Source organism: Notamacropus eugenii, chromosome 5 (genome assembly GCF_028372415.1).
Source record: "Notamacropus eugenii isolate mMacEug1 chromosome 5, mMacEug1.pri_v2, whole genome shotgun sequence".
In the NCBI taxonomy this organism is placed as follows: domain Eukaryota; kingdom Metazoa; phylum Chordata; class Mammalia; order Diprotodontia; family Macropodidae; genus Notamacropus; species Notamacropus eugenii.
In genome coordinates, this window is record NC_092876.1 from 51368019 (window position 1) to 51390523 (window position 22505).

Here is a 22505-nt window from a genome sequence, read left to right on the forward strand (position 1 = left end):
AAAGACCCCTGTGCTCTCTAACACACATGCAGAGACAGCTAGTGTGACATATTGGACAAGACACTGCCACTGAATGGAGCAAGGGTGGGTTGGGTTCAAATCCTTCTTGACTTGCTAGCTGTGACCCTTGATAATTTTTGAACCTCTGGGCCTCAGCTTCCTTGTCTGTAAAATAGCAATGACACCACCCACCTTAAGGATCTACTGTGAATGTACATGAAGTACTCTGCAAACCTGTATCAAATGTGTGCTTTTATTATTAGACTATCTGATGGTCACTTAAAAAGGACACTGGGTGCTGTCTCCCTACACCCATTCTGACACCAGTAAAATCTCCCTTGGAACAGAGTTCAGCTCCACCCATAAGTCATAGGATGTGTTTATTTCTACCAACAACAACGAAGCGCACCCAGAGGCTAACCAGCAAACACAAAAATCAAAGAGCTCGGCAGGGCTCACCCACCTCAACCATGTAGCCTAACTATGATTAGGGAGGGGCCTGGCCCACTTACAAAGGAATTGAGATTAGTCTAACTGCTGGTTGGAAGGTGTCTTTCATTCACTGTACTCTGGAAAACAGGTGCTGTCCACACACAAAACATGACACCATACATATTTGAAAGGTATTTATTTAAAAACAAAACAGAAAAGCTTTGGTATTTGAAAACTCAACAATCATCAGTCACTAGAAAGCCCAATGCTCCCCCTCCCAAGCCCATCCCCAAACAGTCAGAAAATACAAAAACACACAAATCTCTGTAGAAACAGTTAGCACTTCCAAATCTAACCCAATAATGCTACGGCTTCCCATCAGGCTGTATGTGTGCATCCTTCTGCTCTTGTGAAGGCTTCCTCTGACTGGGCTCCTAATGAACCACACCAGCAACACACAGCTGAGTTCCCCAATGGCCAAACAGCTCCAAAATCATTTCAGTGATCTGCTATCTACAGTGGAGGCTGAAACCATCCAAAATTCCCAAGCAAAAATAAATTAAAAATTCATTCAAGGAAGAAGAAATTAAATTAGGAAAAAGGAGTTTTTCTAGCTGAGATTTCCAAAAAGGAGAATGAGGAAGGGAAGGACAGGAAGGAGGTCTCTTCCTGGATGATAAAAAGGGGGAAAGCTGAAGGAGTAAGGTCAATTTCAAGTAATTTCCAAATAGGTTCACTTTATTAAGGTGGAAGTTTACAAAAGATCAAAATGGACTCTCTCCCTCCCCTATCCCCAAAGTGACACTCATTCATTCCAATGTAAAACTCCTGAACAGCCACAAACACTTCCGAGTCACTGGTTTTCCCCAACAAGGCACAATAGGGTTGTTGCTTTCAAAAGGTCCCTTGTTCGAAGCAGCAGGACTTTTCGAGTGCTGGGTGTCTTGTGCAAATGGAGGCTGAAAGCGGTACTGTTAATTCACTCAGACACTGGGATCTTCCTGTTCAATTAATAAAACAAGGTGTTACTGTTCGCCGCCAACTCTTGCTCACAGCTACAGAACTATTTAAGAAAGGCAAGCTACTGATCAGAACTCTGAGCAGCATCCAACCCTGGCTCGGATTCAACCCTGCAAACAGCTACCAGCCTAGGGTAGCAGTGCCAGAGGAATGACGAAAAGAAGCATTACCAGCCACCAGCTGAGGAATGCAGATCAACAGGGTATTTTGGTGGGTTGGGAAATGGTCACCCGAAAGGCTGGGCAAACAGAGGTAAAAAACCAGTAACTCAACCCAGTGTTAAGGCAGGGACACTGAGCCACAGCTGAACCAGGCTTGGCTATTCCCTGGGAAGAATTCAAAGGTGGGGAAAAAATTCAATGGTGAGAGCCTGAGCTTGTGCCCCTGAATGTAGGCGTGCCCCTAGGAGTGGGAGCTGAGAAGGCTCCTGGCCAGCAAGGTAGAGCAGCCTTGGTGAGGTTAGGGAGGGCTGACCCCATGCAACGCACTCTGGGCACCTGCTCTGACAACCAGAGGAGGCCATCTGCATATCTCTTCAATCTGGTCTCCTACCATGAGACACAGAGACTAGTTTCCAAGAGACTGGAGCCACCTCTTTCATTTTTGCAGTAAAGGAGCTATTTCTTTCTCCACCCTCCAAATGGGGTTGGCCATCAAGCAAGTGGCTCCTTTTAGAAGCTACAACGACACTTTCTCTTTATCCAGAACTATCAATTAAGAACAGCTGAGGCTTTTCTGGGTCCCTTAAGGCTTCCCCTTTATTACTGGAGGAACAAGTATTCAGGGAAAAATCTGTATTGCAGCTTGATCCAAAAGAAGCACTAGTTATATAGCACATTCTTCCCTTCCAATAGGAGGGCTCAGACACTTTTCTTCTCTGCCACCGAGGTTGCATTTGAGGGCAGAACAGAGGAAGCAATCTGTACCTCTTGTCCCACATTCAATCCTTGATACGTTAATCCCTTAGGCCCATCCCAGTCCTTTAGCTGCCCAAGAGAAAATGTTTCGTAGAGACCCTGAAACTAAAGGGTAGCTAAAAAAGAATGGCACCCACCCCCCCACACCCCCAGGAGAAGGCAGAAATTTCATTGAACAGCCATCAGGGAACAATGGAGCTTAATGCACTGGGACATCTGTACCATGACAGGACCTCATGCCCACAGGTGAGTCAAAAACTAACCCTGACAAGTAACAAAGGAGGTGCTACCCTCATTTTGACCATGGGCATGACCTGACTGGGGGCTGGGTGTTGATGCTACCATCAAATAAATACCAAGGGAAGAAGATACCCAGCTGCGGGGAAGCCAGAAAACTCCAAGGTCCACTGCGATCCTAATTAATGGGCACCTAGGAGCTGGACTGTCATATCTTTGCCTTCCCCACCAGCTGTTTAGAGCCCTTTTTGGTCTGCATCAAGTGAGGAAGGAATCACTGCCATCTCCTCTAGCATTCCCTGTATAGAAAGCACAAGAGCTGAAGGAAAGCTTGAAGAAAGTAGGTACCATGACTCTTCAGGCTATGCCCCCCTCAGAGCCAGGACCATCCTGGGCACAGAACACAAGTGGGGGAACTCAGGCTCCCCAAAGCCCTGAGAATAGCTAAGGTGGTAGCTTTATACCTTACTCCTGAAGAGCGACTTGGCTCCGGGCCCACAGTATTCATTGTAGATGAGTTTGAACAGAAAGAGGTGGAACAACGTGATGAGGGAGGCCACACTGAACCAGAAGAGGAAGGGCAGGCCAGGGTACTGTTTGGCCATGTGTTCCTCGTGGGCCAGAATCGCTTTCAGGTGCAGGGTGTGCCTCAGGTCTTGTAAGTGCAACAGATCTGTAGAGATGTAGAGGAGGGGGGTGATGGGCTGGGTCACCATGACAGGGAAAGTGTGACCTTGGGGCTCTGAGGTCAGTTCCACAGGCTCATTCAGGCACCCAGCCTCACAGGCATAGATCTTGACCGGTGGGCTGTGGGGCTTGACAGATACGTGCAAGAATGGTTTTCCCTCCCCATCCAGAAGGACAGCCAAGTTGATATGATCAGTTTTGTAGTGGATCCCGTGTAAGATGTAGCTGTTGTGGAGCACATCAGGATCTGCCTGGAACTGAAGGTGGTTTTCTGTGAACTGCAGACCCCCAAAGCTGAGCACCATTCCTTGCATAATTCCTGGGGCCCCCACCTTCACCAGTCCCTTGCACCCACGTTTCTGGAGTGTTAACTTCCATACATCAGAGAGCTGCAGGATCTGGAGAACACTGGACAACCTTCCTGGCCAAAGGTTCTCCGCATGCATGGTTGCATGCCCACTGAAGCAATGGTCTTCATAATTCAGAGTTGACTCCATCTGGTCTCGTTCCCAGCGACTCAGGGTAGGACTCAGCAGAGGGGCTGGTGAGCAGGATAGCATGTAGTACAGCGTCAAGTTGACAGTCAGGCTAGATGGTGTATGAGCATCATTGATCTTCTTCATTTCAACCCCTATTACAATAAGATAAAGAAATGAGCTGTGAATGGAGGGACAAGCAGGTGTCCACTTGGGGACAAGAATGATACAATAACTGGGTAGACCAGAATCTTCTCTATTGCATGTATGTTGTCAAGTGGTCATTCAACCTTTATTGTCCTACCTCCAGTGATAGGCAACTTGCTACATTCAGCCCCTTCCAATTCTGAAGAGCTGTCACTTCTAGGAGTTTTTCTTTACATTGAACCTATGTCTGCTGCTTCTATCCATTGTTCCTGAATCTGTCCTCTGGGCCCAAGCAGAGAAATCCATCTCTCACATGAGAGTTCTTCAAATACTTGACAATTGTTAGGATTTCTCTAAGTCATCTCTCCTTCCCACAAAACATTACCAGTTCCGTTAACTGATCTTTGTACAGAATTCATCCTGGATGCCCTCCACAACTTTTCAACATTTTTCCTAAAATGCAGTGTCTAGAGCCAAACAAAATACTCCAGATATAGCCTGACCTAAGTAAACACATCATTTCCCATATTCTAAAGTTAAACTCTAGTTCTCTTCATGTAGCCTTAAATCATTTTAGCTTTCTGTCCACCACACCACAGCCCTGACTCCTACTGAACTTGCAATGTACTAAAAGCCATAGATTTTCTCTCAAGAGCAGAAGACATCAAGCCTAATCCATCAGTACCAGGTCTCTTCCAAACCAGAAGAATCCCTTTTAAAAACTGCTTCAGAGCAGAAACACATTCCTTGATATCCTGATTATGGCCCCCAAAAAGACAAATGAAATTCATTCCAAATGTCCCATTCCACAAAAATATCTTAAATGATTGGTGTACTACACCACCACAACCTTGTTTCCTTCATTTTAGGGAGTATCATCATGCCCTATCTTAAAGCACCAAATAAAGCAGAGAGCTTGCAGAAGGTGCATGGAATGAAGTAAAATCTCTTCATCTATGATTCTCAATCATTGAAAAGCCTTTTCCCATGTGGCAGCAGAGATCTAGGCTACTAGGGAGAATGGGTCAACGTCCTTGCAGTAGCGAGGGCAAAATCCTGACAATCTAGATAGAACTTGGAGACTCCTGCACTCAGGGCTAGGGTCAAAACCGCACCAGTAATTACACAGGCCATGCTCCTGCCTTCCAGGCTCCCCTCACCCTGACTCTTTACTCCCCTACCAGAGTCCACCATTTCCTCCATCCACCAGAGGCCTCCCCCCACCCCAGGGGACCCGCAGGCAATCACCTGAGGCGAAGAGCTGGGCCCAGAGCTGCTGGTGCTCCTGGAGGAGATCGGCCACAGGGATGTCCATCAGCTCCAAGATCTCCTTTCGGGCCATGTCCTGCAGGGCCTTCAGTTCCTTCATCTCCTTGGCCCCCTTGGCCTTCAGGGCCCGCAGGTCCACAGGCTCCGAGATGTAGACCACCCACAGCACGGCCTCGTCCAGCAGCGACTTGGGGGCCACCTGGAGCAGGTCCACCAGCTTCTTGGCGGCCACCACCACCAGGTTCACCTTGCCGTTGGGCAGCGGGGGCGAGTGTCCCGAGTGCAGCAGGAACTGGTGGTCGCCGGCCTTCTCCAGGGCGCTGCTGAAGGCCTTGAGGGGCGGCCTGGGAGTGGGACCCACTGTCCAGAGCGCGGCCACGCGCTCCGTGGGGTTGTGGATGTGGATGCGCTGCACGTAGAGGTGGGGCCGCGCGCGGTGCGCCAGGAAGTCCTCCTGCAGCAGCACGCACTGCGCCCCGGCTCCCGCGGGCGCCGCCGGCCCCCCGGCCCCAGCTGCCCCTCCGGCCCCGGCCCCGGCCCCGGGCGGCGGCTCGGGCGGCTGCAGGCAGCGCACGCGCCGCACCAGGCCCTGGCGCAGCAGCAGCGCGGCGGCGCCCGCCTCGGCCTGCGCGCTCAGCGGCCGCAGCTGCACGAAGGGCGCCAGCTCCGGGGCCACGGGCGCCTGCCGCTCGCCGGGCGTCACCCACAGCCGGTTGCGGCTCACGTCCAGGGCCAGGAAGCCGTTGCCTACCAGGGCGGGCGGCGCGGCCGGGGCGGACTCCGGGGCCGCGGCGCCGTCTGGGGCCCGGGCGCTCAGCGGCACCGCCTCGCCGCGCTCCTGCAGCGCCCGCCACGCGCGGGTGGCCGCCTCCACGCAGGCCTGCGGCGCCGCGGCGCGAGGCTCGCCGGGGCCCGAGCTCCAGGGCAGCAGGTGCAGGCTCGGCCCGGCTCCCGAACCCGTCCGCCTTGCCCGCCCGCCCACGTACCACGAGAGCAGCAGCACGAAGCCTATCAGCCCTAGCACGCGGCGGGCCCAGCTACTGGACAGCAGCCCCGGCAGCCCCTTGAGCCGCTGCTGCAGCCACATCGGGCCGCCGCCGGGCCGCTCCCGGCCACCACCGCCGCCGCCACCGTCCGCAGCTTCCGCCCGCCGCTCTGCGCAGACGCCGTCGACGCCTTCAGCTTCCGCCTACCTCTCGGCGCAGTCGCAGCTGTCCTCGTCGGCTTCCGTCCGCCACTCTGCGCAGACGCCGTCGTCTCCTTCAGCTTCCGCTCGACGCTAATGCGCAGTCGCCGATGCCGTCAGCTCGCCTGCTAGGGCCTCAGCTCAGCCCGGCCCGCCCCCTGCCGGAAAGCGCCGCCGGAAGGCGTCCTGAAGCCAACTTTTTTGCGACGGATTGGGAAAGCTTGAGGGCAAAGGTGGGAGGGGTCGGGGAAGGCAGATGGCTCGGGAAAGAGAGAGGAAGGGGAGGAGCCAGATAATAGAAAGAGGAGATGGGAAGCCAGAGGGGAGGAGTGGAGGAGTCAAACAAGAGAGGGAAAATAATCAAAAGATGGAGGGCGGGGCCAGAGAAGAGAAAGGGAGGGACCAGAGTAGGGGATGCTAGAGAGGGAGGAGCTGAGAAGGAGGCAAAGGGAGCCAGAGAAGGGATGGAGGTGCAGAGAGGAAAAAGGGAGGGGCCAGAGAGGAGAATGGGAAGTGCCAGAGAGGAGGGAGGCGGGGCCAGAGAGGAGGGAGGCGGGGCCAGAGGGGGAGGAAGGAGGGACCAGAAAGAAGAAGGAGCCTTAGAGGAAGGATGGAGGGACAGAGAGGAGGGAAGGGAAGCATTAAGTAGATAGGTAAAAATAGAGGAAAGGGAGGACAAGGAGAAAAGAAAGGAAGAGCCAAGGAGACAGATGGGGGAGCGGGGAAGGAAGGGCCAGAAAACAAGGAGAGGAGGGGGGGAGTGGAAGAGAAAGAGTAATGAGGTATATAAGAGTAATTCCCTTTGCAATTTGACAGTAGGAGGAGACCGGGAAGACCATGCAGTCCAGCCCCCTTCCGAAGAGAAATCCCCTTCAAAATATCCAACCCCTTTTAGAAAACCTCCAGTCTTAGAAAGCTCCCTGCCTTATAAGAAAGACCAATCTACCTCTGGATATTGTTAGGAATGCTTGGAATTGTTAGGAACCCTTCCCCCACCCACAACCCCCTTTGTTCTTGGATCTACCATCTGAGCCCATGCAGAGAGACTGATTCCTTTCCCGTCTGATAGCCCTTACAAGACTTGAAGTCTGGATCTAGCTCCTGATCAGTCTTCTTCTCCGGGATCGACAGCCCTAATTCTTTCCATTTTTTTCTGGTATGTCTTGGTTTTCAATTCCCTCATCATCATGGTCACCCTTCTTTTTGTGTCTCCAGTGCTTAATAAATGTTGACTGACTGATTGATTGATTGACCCTTCTTTGAATGATCTTCACCTTGTCAACCGGCTGTCTAAAATGAGGTCCCCAGGACCCAGCACAGTATTCTGGATGGAGTCTAACAGGACTGTCACCTGTCTACCACTGCTCCTCACTGCACCACCCCCCAATTGCCATCACCCTAGGACAAACCTTCTTGTCAGGATTATAGCAATCTCTCAACTGGTCTTTCTGCCTCTATCTAATCTGTCATTCTCCAATACTTTCTTCAAATAGCAAGAAACATCATAGAATCCTAGGTTGGAAGGGATCTGTGGGATCATCTAGCTGGCATAGTACATAGAGCTCTAGACATGAAATCAGGAAGACCTGAGTTCAAATCCTGCCTCAAACATTTACTAGTTGTGTGACCACTATTCCTGAGTGGTCATCCAACTCCTTCAGGAAGGAAGAGGGTAAAGATGAGAAAACTGAAGAAGAAGAAGAAATGGAAGGATTTCAAGCAATCTGCCAGCTCCTTCAAATACATTCAGATGTTTATGTTACTTTCAAATCAGGCGAGATCACTTACCATAAAGGGCTCTTGCTTTGGACCCTGGGGTTCAGTCCTGGAGGAGTTTAATCCCAAAGAGAGGAAATGAGACATTTCTCAAAGTCTGGTTCTTTATGTTCCTATTTAGAAATTCATAAGAGAGTCTACAGCAGAGCTTAACTATGGCTCATGTCTTGGGTCTGCGATAAAGAGTCCCTTCTAGAAAAGATATTCAGTGTACAAAGTACTTAGTAGGTATAGGACAGCTATTATTCATTTGGAAAAGAAATACTTAAAATACAAAAGACTCATAATTGTTCATTAACAAGTAGTTGAAAATAATAATAACCCATTATGCTCATACTCTCCCAGGAGGTAAAGAACACTTTGGAGGACAGCTTTGTGCTAAACAGCACACCTTGTGTCTGTACAGCATGAGCAAAACCCAGATCTTCTGGCTAGCCAGAAGTGATGGGCTGTCTTAGTCTTTTGAGTCCCAGTATTCTCCTGGAGTGATCATCTCCTCAGGGAAGTGGTATACTTGCAAGAAATACCTGTTATTAGGCAGCTACAACCAACTCAAAAACTCTCAAACTCATGAAATGGCCACTAAGCCTGGAAACATCCATCTCTTAGGATGTCAGTGTTCAATGACTGAAGCTCAAGGATGGAAACACAAAGCAGACTAGGCTGCCAGGGACTTGAGGTTCAACTTTAGGCTAGCCAAAGTTAGCACATGTTCTCAAAAGAAATTTTCCCTCCTCCTCCCCAATTGGAAATCCAAAGGAGAGTTTACCTTAATCCCAAGAAACATGCTCAAAATAGGGAGACAGTTTAGGTACCAGTCATCTTCAACGCAACACCCTAAACATGGTGACCAAAGGCTCCTGACTAGGGAGCAAGGGACCCAAGCACATTTACCACCAAAAGGGTCAGAGAAAACACCAAATCCGTGGGAAGGACTCTAGTGTACCCCTCCCACTACACATTTTTTCTTTTCAAATTGTATTTTTTTCAATTATATGTAAAGACAATTTTTAACATTCATTTTAAATTTTTCTTGAGTTTCAAATTTTATCCCTCTGTCCTTCACCTCCTTGATACTTAAGATGGCAAGCAATTTGATAAGGTTATACATGTGCAATCATTTAAAAAAATTTCCATTTTCATCATGTTGTGAAAGAAGAAACAGACCAAAAGAAAAAAACACAAAAAAAGAAAGTGAAAATAGTATGCTTTGATCTGCGTTCAGACACCATCTTTCTCTGGACGTAGATAGCATCTTCCATCATGAGTCCTTTGGAATGGCCTTGGATCACTATATTGCTAAGAAAAGCTAAATCTATCAAAGTTGGTCATTGCACAATATTGCTGTTACTGTGTACAACGTTCTTCTGGTTCTGCTCACTTTACTCAGCATCAGTTCATGTAAGTCTTTCCAGGTTTTTCTGAAATCTCCCTGCTCATCTTTTCATGTAGCACAATAGCATTCCATCACAATCACTTACCACAACTTGTTCAGCCATTTCCCAATTAATGGGCATCCTCTTCGTTCCCAATTCTTTGCCACCACAAAAAGAGCAGCTAGAAATATTTTTGTACTTGTAGGTCCTATTCCCTTTTTATGATCTCTTTGGGATACAGACTTTAGTAGTTCCACTACACTTTAAAAACCTTCACTTGAGCCAACTCTATCCACTCTAGCTACCATCCCATAACTCTTCTCCCTCTCAGTCATTCCTCCTAGAAAAAGTCACATAAACCCCTTGCCTCTGGATGTGGAATAAAACTCCTTTTTTTCTCTTTCCAAAATAAGGCGTGGGAGTCATTTTTCCATTTAGTGGCAACTTCCTTGTGTCTTCTAGTTTTGTTCATAACATTGAAGAACTCACTGTCTCCCAAGGCAGCCCATCCAACGGCTACATAGAATCTCTCACTATTATAAAAGTCTGGCTGGGTGGCTGTCCCTCCTGCCTCAATGCTCTGCCCCTTCACCTCAGCCTCTTATGATTCTGCTCAAATTCAGCTGATAGGCACACAGTAAGTATTCAATAAATGCTGGCTAACTGACTTTGGACAATGTTTGACAGATTCCTTCTTGGAATTTGCTCTTCCCCGGGCTGCCTGTAAAAAAAAAGAAAGAAAGAAAAAAGAAAGGAGGAATGCAGGTTAGCATACTTCAGGGTGAGTTCTGTTCAGCAACTAAGTCTCAATTCCCCTTTTGAAATCTCAAGAAAGCCCATGCCTGTGCCTTTAAATTGCTGGCAAGCTTGAGGACCAAAGGAGCACGTGTTGCACGTACTGGTAGTAACATCTGGGTTGGCAGCAGCTGCTTCTTAAAAAGGCAGACCTTGAGCCTGAATGAAGTTTGGATGAGGTCCAGGCTTCAGAGCTTTGGAGAAGGCAGGAACAGGAAATCACTGCCTGGGGGGATGGGAGGGAGAGCTGAAGTGAGCAGAAGCGCCCAAGCTCTCTGCAATTGTCCCGGAGACAAACCAACTGAACTGGACAAAACCAAAATAAAACAAAAACATCAGCTAGATTTACAGGATGAATCAATTCTTTGCTGGTCAGTGCCTCAGTGGCTACTATCCTCAGAGGGCCACTTTACTGGGGAGATTTTGTAGGATCTTCCCTGGAGTTTCTAAAATTTGATATATCCTGTCCCCTGCATTTCCTTCCCCTAAATCTGGCATCCTGTTCTGGTTCCTTCCTGCGGTGTGAGCTGTATTCAGAATGCCCAGGATGGTCTGGCCGAATCCTCTTCCTCAAGTATAATTAATAATGCTAATAACTCAGTAGTTTGTAAACAGAAGCAACCTGGGTTCAAGAGTCACCTCTGACACAAACTGGCTGGGTGAACTGGGTGCTGTCATGGCAGGGATTTAAGGTCAGGAGCTAATTGGGCCATAGCTGCTGAGATTGCTTCCAACTTGGAGAGTCTACAATTCCAAAAAAATCAAGAGACTATGCCTAAGGTTTTGGGGTAGTGGAAAGAACAGTAGCCTGGGAATCAGGGGACCTGGATTTGAGTCCTACTTCATGATGTGGTCTTGGACAAGTCGTTTCTCTGAACCTCACTTTAATCTCTTCTCACTTCCATCTTGGGGCTGTGGTGAGGAAGGACCAAACTGTTTATGGGAGTACTTAGAGGTAGGAGGGAAAGAACGTTATTATAGTGATCCTGATATCTGCTTGTACCTCCCCCACCAACACCCAGTTACTTTATATCTGTTTTGTATGTATTCTGCAGATATTTTATGTGTGCATGTTGTCTCTGTCATTAGTATGTAAGCTCTGAGGGCAGGCACTGTTTCAATTTTTTTTTCTTTGTATCTCTAGCACCTAGACTGGTATATAGTAGGCACTTAGTGCTTGTTGCCTGTTTGATTAATTTCAACCCTGTCCTTAGAATGTCAGCCTCTTGAGGGAGTCCCTACACTTTTTTTTTTTTGTCTTTGAAACCCTAGGAGTAGCTAGGTGGTAAAATGGATAGAATACTGGGTCTGGAGTCTGACTTACCTTCCTGAGTTCAAATATGACCTCAGATGCTTACTAGCTGTATGACCTTGGGCAAGTCATTTAACCCTGTTTACCTCAGGCTCCTCATCTGTAAAATGAGCTGGAGAATGAAATGGCAAACCATGCCAAGGAAAACAACAAAAGGGTGTCATGGAGAGTCAGGCATGACTTAACAACAACCATCCCAACCCCCTGGCACAATGTGTTGAATGCAATGAGATCAGAATCTATGGTTATCCCAATGTAGGGAATTTCATCCATGAAAAAGACCAACCCTCTACTGACTATGCCTCTACTGCCTCTCACCTTGATAGAGGATGAGTTTCATGAATGTTCATTAAATTGAATAAACTTTGAGACACTGAGAAGAACAGGGAAGATTTCCCTGGAGATGGAGGGAGATGTTGGCCAATCCCAGTTAGGCAACTCAGTTCATTCTTTCCTTCCTCTCTCCTTTCTTTCTTCCTTTCCTTCTCTCCTTCCCTTCCCTCTGTCCACATACAGAATCATACACTTACCTGTGTGTGCTCTGCCCAAAGGAATACAAATTTTGATCCCTGGAACCTAGCAAGACATGTTGGGGTTTATGGGTTAGATTTCTTTTTTATGGACCATGGGTTAAACCCAAATCACTGGCTCTCATTGATTGGCCAACAATGGGTCCCAACCCAAGCTTCACTTGGTCATTGCTTGGAACCTGTTGCCTCAAAGTGAGTGTAAATAGCAATTGTTTCTGTTTCTGCCAGAAACCTTCAGGATCTTCCCCTCCCAGACAGATTTTATTTATTTTTTGACTAGGTAAAAGAGGCCATTCTTTGCCTCATTTTTACTTAGCCTTAATCAGTGAATGGGTGTTGCCTCAGACAAACTGAGACCTGGGAAAGCCCTTAGCTCAAAAAGATCAAGGCCTCTCACTGCTTTGGGGCCATCTGCAGTCATCTTGATCTGTATCTTGCCACTCTCCTCCAAATGGCTTTGGAGGAGAGAGTGAGGCTGGTGACTTTGCACAGCCCTGCCTCCCTTAATTCCAATTCATTTGCAAGTCATGATAATTCCATATTGATGTCATGGTCCTCTTTGAGAATCAAGAACAAACACAAGTGACTATTCTGAGCAGAATGAATGAAAAGCCATTAATTAAGTTGCTTACTATGAGCCTGTATTCGCTAACACAAATGTTGAGGAGGCCAGGGAATAATGTTTTGACTAGAAAAGTCCAAACAATAACAAATGGCACCCTAGAACAATTAACTAGCCCTCCTTTTTTCATAAAGGTAGAGCTGATATTATTCCGGTATCAGATATAAAGGTCGAGTGGGGACGAGGGATAGGATCAATTCCCCAGAATATGCAAACTTAGGGAAGTGCCTTACGTGGGAGAACTGCTCACAGCTGACTTCAAGGAAAAATAACACGATTTAGAGTCACAAGACTAGAATTTGGCTCTTAGTAACTATGACCTTGGGCAAATCATTTCACCTCCGCTAGAGACTCAGTTTCTTCATCTGTAAAATGGAAGGATTTGGCTAGAATGACCACTAAGGTCCCTTCCAGCTCTCAATCAGCGGACCAGCGAAAGTGCTAAAGTTGTCATTTGAGTAGGAGAGGGGAAGGGGAGGGGGTGATTGAGGCTCTTTGGCCAACCAAGCCCCTCCTGCAGTACCCCAGTTTCCTCTCCACGCCCCGAGCCCCGCCCCGGGCTCATTAGGGGCGGGGCGGGGCGGGGTGGAGCGGGTGGGTGCCTTGCGTGGCAGGCCGAGGCTCCCGAAGTTTCCGGTATTCTCTGCCGCTGTATGTCCTAGCTTAGTCCTCCGCAGCCAGCAGTTCGGGCTCCCTGTTGAGTGAGCCCCGAAGCAGCGGTCCCCGCCGCCAGCCTACCTGGGCCGGGAGCCCTCCTACCTCCGGGATGCGGCCCCTGCTTCTGGGGCCGCTGCTGGCCCCGCTCTGCTGGCTCATCCTGGCCGAAGCCAAGAGCGATCTGAAGCCAGAGGGTAAGGGGGTGCCCGGGGTATGGGGGGGGGGCGCGGGGGGTGATCGAGGGACAGTGGGGTCCGGAGGTAGAGTCCTGGCCCCCTGGGGGGCGCGGCAGCCCCAGCCTTCCCAGACTGAGGTCCATGCTGGGACACTGAGTGGAAATTGGGGGTGGGGAGCGGAGGACCAGGCGGGCTACTGGCTCGCCTGATGACCTTAGGGGATGGAGCTCTAGACTCTGGCCCCTACACCCTTTAGGCAACAGGCCCAAGTATGGCAAGGGTTACTCGGTGGCGCCCAGCCCTGTGACAGCATGTGGAAATGACCCTGCTCCCACCATTTCTCGGCCCTGCTCAGACACTTAGTTGCTGCGTGAACTTGGGCCAAGCGGTCACTTCCCCTCGCTGAGCCCAAGTCGCCTCATTTCTAAAACGAGGAGTTTGGAGTCTAGGCAGTCTCTGGAAGGCCCCTTGCAGCACTGGGATTCTCCTCTGTGATTCCCGAGACTCCTGTACCCCATTTCCACTCCACCTCCTGGGAGAGGCGGAGCTACCTCGGTCCTACGCTTTGAGACACTTTTCAAAGTGCCCAGAAATCCACAGCTCGAGGCCAACTCCCGTGTCCACAAACTCCCCAAAGGTCCCAGCATGTGGTCCTTCCTCTATCTCTTTGAGCCATCCTTGGTATCTGGTTGAGATTACGGCCACCAAGTTGGGGTTAAGAAAGGAAAAAGAAACATTACAGCCAGTCCAAATGGCTTTCAAGAAGTTAGGGACTGGAGTCCTCACTCTTCAAACCTGGGCCAGAACTAGCAACCACCCAGTCAATCAACAGGCATGTATTTAGCACATTCTGTGCGTGGGGGTCAACTGAGGAGTGTTGGAGTGGTATGCAAAGGGAGAGAAGAAAAGGGAGAAGGGGGAGGAGGGGAGAAAGAGAAAGAGAGGGGAAGGGGGGAAGGAGAGAAGAGAAGGGAAGAGAAGAGGAAGAGAGAGGGGATAGAAAGGGGGGAAGAGAGGGAGGGAGGGAGAGAGAAACCTCTGCAAAGGTACAGAAATGGGATGTAGACGGGGAGAATAAGGGACATCCAGGGTTTTCACTCACCCCGTTGGCACCAATAAGAGCTGCCAGGCTCTCACCCGTCCTTTCCCTGCATCCTGGAAGCAAGGTCTCTGTAAATTGGGAAGAACAGGTTAGAAGTCACCTGCATTCTCTGTTACTTTGCTTTCTGTAATTTTCTATTGTGGTTCACTGCCCCGATGGCTAAATTTAAAGTTGGGGGATCTGAGTTTCAATCTTAGCCAGGTCATCTGTGTGATTTGGAGTAAATTATTTTGCTGCTCAAGGCTTGTTTCTCCATCTATAAAAAGAGCCATCTATAAGAAGAGTCAGAAGGGCAGAACCCTTCCATCTGTAAATCAGTGGTCCCAGATCTCTCGATTTCACTTTCCTTCCACTTTCTAGTACTCATCTCAAGCTCAGTTTCTCCCCAGAGGCCGACCACATCTCTTGGCCTGCTCTCCAAGGGCTGGCTTCTCCTTCTCTCTCACCTCTGGCACACAGAGTCAGGAAGAATTGGTATTTTCTCTCCTCCCCATCACCACTGACGGATTCTCTCCTCAATCCTTGCTCCCCACCCCTCTCTACTTTTAACTTCTCTCCATCCTGACCAGAAGCCTGCTGCTGTCATCTGTATACCAGAAGCCCATTCTCTGTCATTTCTAGTAAGTTCAGGACAGGACTCACAGTCTTTTCCAGCCCAACCCTTGTGTCCAGTTCCTTAACCTTCTCAACCCCAGTGGCCACTGTCTCCAGTCTATCTCCACTACATAGAGCATCATCCAATGTTAGATTTGGAGCCAGAAGGGACTTCCAAGGCCATCTGGAGCAGCCTATTCATTTTACAGTTGAGAATTCTGAGTCTCAGAGAGGTTGAATGACTTGCCCAGAGTCACATGGGGGCTCAGGATTTAAACCCCAGTTGTCTGACTTCTAATCTGGCTTTCTCACCACAGTTCTGTTCTGAACCTTTACTATCCCCCCAATCAGCAATAAATTTACACACACACACTCACACACACACACACACACACACACACATACACACGCCTTCACACATACATACCTACCTCTCTCCAAGTGCCACTTTGCTGAAAATAATTTGCTATGGGATCTTCAAGAAATTATTTTCTCTTTTCTCCTGGACTAGATGGTTACTTCCAGCTTTGATAGTCTCTGTTCTAAGGGCCCTCACATCTTTGACATCCTGTGTTCTAAAGGCTCTCCCAGCTCTGACATCCAGTGTTCTAAGGGCCCTCCCAGCTCTGACATCCTGGGTTCTAAGGGTCTTCCCAGCTCTGATATTCTAAGATTTCTCCTTATTCTCTCTTCTGGGCTCTCTCATCTTTATATTCTAAAAGCCTTGCTAGGTCTTATATGTTCTAGGTCTTTAGCACCTCTGATGTTATCTATTCTAAGGCCCCTTCCAGTCCTAACATTCTCTGCTTTAATTGGTTGTATAGATGGGGTCCCTTAGCCTCTGTGCCCAGACCACCCCCTTGGATTGTTAGTTTCCCTGGCTTCTCATTCAGCTCAGATCTCTCTTCTGCAGGAGGCCTTTCCTGATCTCTGTACTTGTTAGGACTTTCATCTCTCAGTTTGTCTTCTACCCACCCCACATTTATCTTGTCTATGCCTAGTTATTTACATTAGAAAGTAGGGTTCTGGTGGGCCAGGGCTGCTTCTTTCTTCCTTTATCTCCCCCAGTGGCGAGCACACCATCTAGCACACTTAACCAACTGCCTTTTGACTGACTGCCATACTCCATGGAGCTTTTCATCGAAGACCCCAAAATGGAACAAGCATTTCTCACCCATTTGAATCCTAGAGTTGCCTGATGAATAGCTCCTTGTATTTCTTAAGTCATCTAACTTACTTTTAAACTCTCCCTTCATCCCCATCTCCCCCACCCCTGCCAACATGATCTCCTTCTTCAGACTGTCCTTGGGAGACAGGGTAGAAGGAAAGGGAGGGGACAAATGCTGACCATCAGACCCATACACTGAGTCACAGAGCAGTTCAGTGACTAATCCCATAGTGGAACCTAAACATTAATTCATCTATCCATCCATCTATCCAGGGAATACCACAATGGTAATGAAATCACATACCCAGACCATTTCTTTTGAAATGACTAGCTCTATTTATGTATATGTGAAAGCATGTGTGTGTGTGTATGTTTGTGTATGTATGTGTGTGAGTGTGTGTGTGTGTATAAATTTATTGCTGATTGATTGGGGGGTAGTAAAGGTTCAGAACAGAACTGAGGTGAGAGAGCCAGATTAGAAGTCAAAGAACTGGGATTTAAATCCTGAGCCCCCATGTGACCCTGGGCAAGTCACTCAACCTCTCTGAGACTTAGAATTCTCAACTGCAAAATGAACGGGCTGCTGCAGATGGCCTTGGTTTAGCTGTATTTTAAACTTGTCCCAAGTCACTCAGCTTGTCAGTGATGGAACTCGGGACTCAAGTCCAGGTCTCCATCTCTACCACCCTGAAACCTTGCTCTGAGCTTTCCAGGCCAAGACCCACTTGCCCGACCAGCTGGACTCAGAGAGGTCCTTTGTCTGCCTTTAGTAAAAGAAGCTGAATTATCTGGCACCTGGGGCTCATGGCCTGTGGAAGAAGCAGGCTGGGAGTCTGCTATGCTCATCTGGGAATCCACAGTTTCCTCCCTCTGGCTCCACTCCCTTACAGGTCATTTCAGGATTCTGCTTCTCTCTCATTCCAGAGATCCCGTCTCCTGATCTTTCCTCCTCTCCAGGAGTCCCCAGTAGGACTTGAGGCCAGCTTTATCTCAGGACAGCCACAGGTCCCCTGCTGATTTCCCTCCCTCTTGCTGGCCCAGACAAGGCCCCTTCAGGGCAGCCATATCCAGCTAGAAATGAGTTTCATGAATGTGCAACGTAATAGACCTACCTCTGATATAGGAGACATAGACCCTGCCCCCATGGAAGCACCCTCCACCCCCACCCCAGTCTGAAATCTGGGAAGACAGGAACGTACAAAGTTGACTTAAGCAAACATAGTCCTTCTTTCACATGCACCCTGTGAGGTAATTATTATCAATATTATTACCCTTATTTTACAGAAGAGGAAACTGAGGGCCAGAGAAATTAAGTAATTTGCCTGGGGTCCCCCAGTAACAAGCAAGACGCAAACCCATGTCTTGCTCCCAATCTGTTGTTTTTCCCATTACATCCCAAGATTCTCTATGGCATACCTTGACAGTAAGTTAGTTAGTAAACATTAAGTGCCTACTATATGCACATTAGCCTAACCTAGTTCTTTTTGTAAGGTTCCCAGCATGGAATCAGAGGGTCCTAAGGCCACCCAAGAGCCACTGTCTTGTGACTTTGTTCTGAATTGTTACTTAATTATAGTTGGCATCATAGATTTAAGACTAGAAGGTTCTTTCAGTCACATGTTTGACACTTCTGATCCTGTCCAAAACCTTTCTTCTATAGATCAGAGGAAGGGAAGGAACTTCCCCAAATTCACACAGCCAGTAAGGCTCACAGCTGGTATTAGAACCCAGGTCCTCTGATTTGAAATACTGCATTTTCCCCTCTTTTGCTGGACTTTTTCCTACAGCAAAGTGAAGTCTAGATGGAATGCTCACCAATCATTAGACATCCCAAACTGAGTGAAGTGTTTAATTGTGTTAAATGTTGTGGACAGATATGAATCGAGGAGAAGACCGGAGGATTCCCTTTCAACCCAGGTGGTACCTTCTCTGTGGCATTGGGGCTTTCACTGTGGGGCAGTGGGAAATTTCCCACTGAGAAATGCTGGTCTCTGTCCCCTTGGGAAGGCACAGCCATCTGAGAGAGAAAAGAGAGGTTGGATTTGACTGAACTAGCCTGAGGGTGAGGCCAAATCTTGGAAGGATGGAGGTGATGAGGTGGCTGAAAGGGCCAGGCTGGCTTTGGGAACCGAATTCTCTTCCATGATTTTAAATGTATTTCACAGACTCAGAAGATACATTCCTTACCTTGCTGGGGTGGGACAGCCCAAGAGGAATGAGAGAAGATACTGGATTTAGAAGGAGTACTGGCCTGATTCAGGACCAAGGAAAGGAGGAGAAAGGGCAGTAGAATGGTTAGAGTAGCAACCTGAAATTTAGAATGTCTGTACCCTTGGAAAAAATGCGGGTCTTGTACATTCGGTACAGCGATTTGTAAATCTTCACATACTATATAAAGGCTCATTATATGCCAGGCAATGTGCTAAGCGCTGTACATTCATCATCTCATTTGATCTTCACAACAACCCTAGGAGGTTGGTGCTATTATTGTCCCCATTTTACACATGAGGAAACTGAAGAAAACAAAGGTTAAGTGACTTGCCCAGAGTCACACAGACATTGTGTCTGAGTCCAACTTTGAACTGGGGTCTTCCTGACCCCTTTCTGGCTCCATCTGTTTTGATATCCAGCCACCTTCATAATAAGGGGAGTGTAATAATGAGGGTAGGAGAAGGGAAAATGAGAAAACTCTCTGTGAGGGTTTCCAGGTCAACGCCCAAAAAAAGGGAGACCTGTCTTTTCTACGCTGGCTTCTCGCTGACCAGCCCAAAGAGAATATTTCTCAGACAAATGACGTGGGGCCAGGTGGGGGTAAGGGAAGGGAGGCAGGGGCCCTTTCTTTGTGCATTAAGGTGCTACTTTGAGAAAAAGGGCTGTTTATCCTATCTACTTAACCAATGAAGCATGAACTCAGGAGAGGAGCTGTGTGGTGGCCTGGCCCAGTTCTGGACTCTCAGATTCCTGTGTGCAGACACAAACACCCTCTCTGTATCCCTTTCCATCTCAGAAACCTGATACTCCTTTCTGTGCTCCCCAGGGTCCCTGTCCAGCCTAAGGGGCCCCAAGCCTGCAGCAGTTTGCTGGATTCCCTTAGGCTGGGAGAATCTGATCTGTCCCATTCTGTCGTCTTCCCCACAGTGATCCCCAAGGGGGAGTAGACTGTCTCCCTCCCTAGCCCCCAGGCTAAGTCTGGCCAGTCTGCTGAGCTGTCTCCCCCACCCTCACTCTACCAACTACTCCGCCAGCGCTTCCTCTTCCCATGAAGCATCTGGGTCGGCTTAATGCTCCAGCCCCTTCAGATCCAACAGACGGCAGCCATCTGTGAAGTAGCTGCCAGTCTGGTTGGCTGCCCTTGCTCCCTGAGCCCACCCCAGCCCCTGCCTCTGGACTTTTTTTTCCATTCCTTTGACCAGCATGGGGTAGGATGGGGGTAATGGGGGAGAGAGCTGAGGACTGACTTAAATTCTGCCTTAGACTCTAGCTATGTGACTCTAGATGGGTTGCTTAAGCCATCTGAGCCTCAGTTTCCTCATCTGTAAAATAGGAATGATAACAGCACGTGCTGTGTAGGGTTGTTATGAGGCTCAAATGAGGCCATGGATATAAAGCACTCAGGTACTACATCCACAACACCAGCTATTAGTATTATTATGTTGTTTAATTATATAGTATGTGTAAATAATATATGTTTTATTATTAATCTTCCTGTGAGTTTTTAAATGTTCAGTCTGACTTTTTGTGATCCCATTTGAAATTTTCCCAACAAAAATATTGGAGTGGTTTGCCATTTCCTTCTCTAGCTCATTTTACAGATGAGGAAACTGAGGCAGACAGGTTCAATGACTTGTCCAGGGTTACACAGTTAGTGAATGTCCAAGGCTAGATTCAAACTCTGGAAGAGTCTTGCTGACTTCAGGCCTGCCACTCTATACACTATGGCACCACCTGGTGGCCCCTGTGGTTTCTCATGACTAATTTTTACATACAGATGGGGCCAGTCTTCCGTCTCTATTTCCCAGTAGTTCTCATATCCATCCTCTTCGCCAGTCTCCTGCGTCAGGCCTTCATCGTCACTCACCTAGAGAACTGCAGTGGCCTTCCTGCCTCCAGGCCCCACACACCTGCCAGAGTGATTTCTAAAATGCAAGTCTGACCATGTGACAACCCACTGGTTCTCTCTTACCACCAGGACTGAACATAAATTCTTTTCTTTGTCCTCTAAACCCTTTATAATCTGGCCCCAATCTTCCTTTCCAGCCTAACTACACATGACTCCCCTTTGCACACACCATGATCTAATTAGGCTTTGTTGTTTCTCATACATGCATGGAGTTATGTCTCTGCTCTCCTTGCCTTTGCACAGGCTGTGACCCCTCCCTGGAATGCATTCCCTCTTTCACTAATGCCTCTTACAATCTCTAGTTTCTTTCTAGGTTCTGCTTAAATTCTACTTTCGTGATCCCATCATCTGCTAAACCTTTATCCCCAAATTATCCTTTAAGAGGAGGGGCAGCTAGGTGGTGCAGTGGATAGAGCACCAGTGCAGGATTCAGGAGGATTTGACTTCAAATCTCACCTCAGACACTTGACACTCACTAGCTGTGTGACCTTGGGCAAGTCAACCCCAAATGCCTCATCCTGGGTCATCTCCAGTCATCCTGATGAAGATCTGGTCACTGGATTCAGATGGCTCAGGAGGAGAAGTGAGGCTGGTGACCTGCACAGCCCTCCCTCACTCAACGCAAAGTCAAATGCAAGTCATGTCGTCATTTCTCTGATGGCATGGTCTTCTTCAGCAATGAAAGATGAACATACATCATTTAAAAGGAAGCCTGGGGGCACAGTGCTTACCTGGAGTCAGGAAGACTAGGGTTCAAATCCTGTCTCAGACATTTACTAATTGTGTGATCCTGGGCAAGTCACTTAACCTCTGCCTGCTTCAGTTTCTTCGACTGTAAAATGGGGCAAAGAATAGCATCTAGCTCCCAGGGTTGTTGTGAGGATCAAATGAGATCGTATTTGTAAAGTGCTTAGCAAACCGTAACATTATACAGTGCTTGGTGATGATTCTGTATATGTCAATGTTATCTCCTCCAGCTAGCTCCACAAGGGAAGGGACTGTTTATTTTTTGTTTTCTTATCCTTAGTACTCAGCACAGTGCCTGGCGCATAGTAGGGGCTTAATCGGTGCATGTCGACTGATTCCAACTCTGGAATTCTGGGATATCATTCTTCACTTTGATGGGATCCCAAATGGCACAGGAAGTGATGTAGTTATATTTATCTTGGATCCTCCCTCTCTCCCCTTCTCCCTCCCCACTTATCCTCTCGCCCCTTCCCACCCTCAACCCCCTTCCCACCATTCCCACCCATCGCCTATCTTCCAGACAACCTGTTGGTTCTCACAGTGGCCACCAAGGAGACAGAGGGATTCCGGCGCTTCAAGAGGTCAGCCCAGTTCTTCAACTATAAAGTCCAGGTGAGAGGTCTTCCATCACAGGCTAGGTAGATACAGCCAACTGGAATAAGGGGTATTGAGTACACAGGAATTGGAGGGGTCTGAGGAGAGGGGATGAGTTCAAACCTACTGCTCCCTCACAAACTGATCCAACCAAGATAGCTCTGGATGTTATGTGATGGGGGAAGGAGGGCAAAATTTTGATTCAGAGAAACCCCAGGACAGAAAGGGCCAAGTGGGAATTCCTGGTTTTGCTCCCTGACCATCTGCCATTCCTGGCAGCTGGGGTAGTTAGTCAGGAACATGTATTGCACACAGAACACTGTGCTAGGTACAGTCCCAACCCTTGGCCCCTGAAGGAAGCAAAGTGTTTTATTCGTGATATCTCCAATTTATCCTGCCTATAACTTGTTTGTACTGAGAGAAATGATTATTTCTCTGTTCTATGAATTATTGAATCAGGACCAAGGTTTTTCTCCTTTTCTACTTCCTCATCCAGAAATCAACTAGTGTGGGAAATCGTGCTCAAACACTTACCCAGGCTAAAATCTAAGTTGTCCTTGTTTTT

General features: G+C 48.2%; 2 protein-coding genes and 1 long non-coding RNA gene across 3 annotated transcripts in view; 2 read left to right on the forward strand and 1 right to left on the reverse strand.

Annotated features, from left to right (window-relative positions):
• Window positions 1–611: 611 nt before the first annotated feature.
• On the reverse strand, window positions 612–6349 carry KIAA2013 (KIAA2013 ortholog). Its single transcript, XM_072608890.1, has 3 exons — window positions 5165–6349; window positions 3071–3924; window positions 612–1433 (listed from the first exon to the last, which is right to left on the reverse strand). Exons 1-3 carry the CDS (start codon window positions 6270–6272, stop codon window positions 1416–1418), a joined length of 1980 nt encoding a protein of 659 aa, XP_072464991.1. The 5' UTR covers window positions 6273–6349; the 3' UTR covers window positions 612–1415.
• A 125-nt stretch (window positions 6350–6474) lies between these two features.
• Window positions 6475–7615, forward strand: LOC140504218 (uncharacterized). Its single transcript, XR_011967004.1, has 2 exons — window positions 6475–6604; window positions 7188–7615. It is a non-coding gene; the product is annotated as an uncharacterized lncRNA (long non-coding RNA).
• A 5754-nt stretch (window positions 7616–13369) lies between these two features.
• Window positions 13370–22505, forward strand: part of PLOD1 (procollagen-lysine,2-oxoglutarate 5-dioxygenase 1) — a 46399-nt gene continuing 37263 nt past the window's right edge. Inside the window, exons 1-2 of the mRNA XM_072608895.1 lie at window positions 13370–13633; window positions 21867–21958. Of these exons, the coding sequence (XP_072464996.1) occupies window positions 13549–13633; window positions 21867–21958 (177 nt within the window). The 5' untranslated portion in view covers window positions 13370–13548. The remainder of the gene's footprint in view (window positions 13634–21866; window positions 21959–22505) is intronic.

Bases quoted from the DNA above. Each gene is read 5' to 3' on its own strand.
- KIAA2013 (XM_072608890.1), bottom strand. From the start codon at position 6,272: ATGTGGCTGCAGCAGCGGCTCAAGGGGCTGCCGGGGCTGCTGTCCAGT. The intron at 3,925-5,164 runs GTGATTGCCTGC...TTATTGTAATAG, and splicing joins GGCCCAGCTCTTCGCCTCAG to GGGTTGAAATGAAGAAGATC.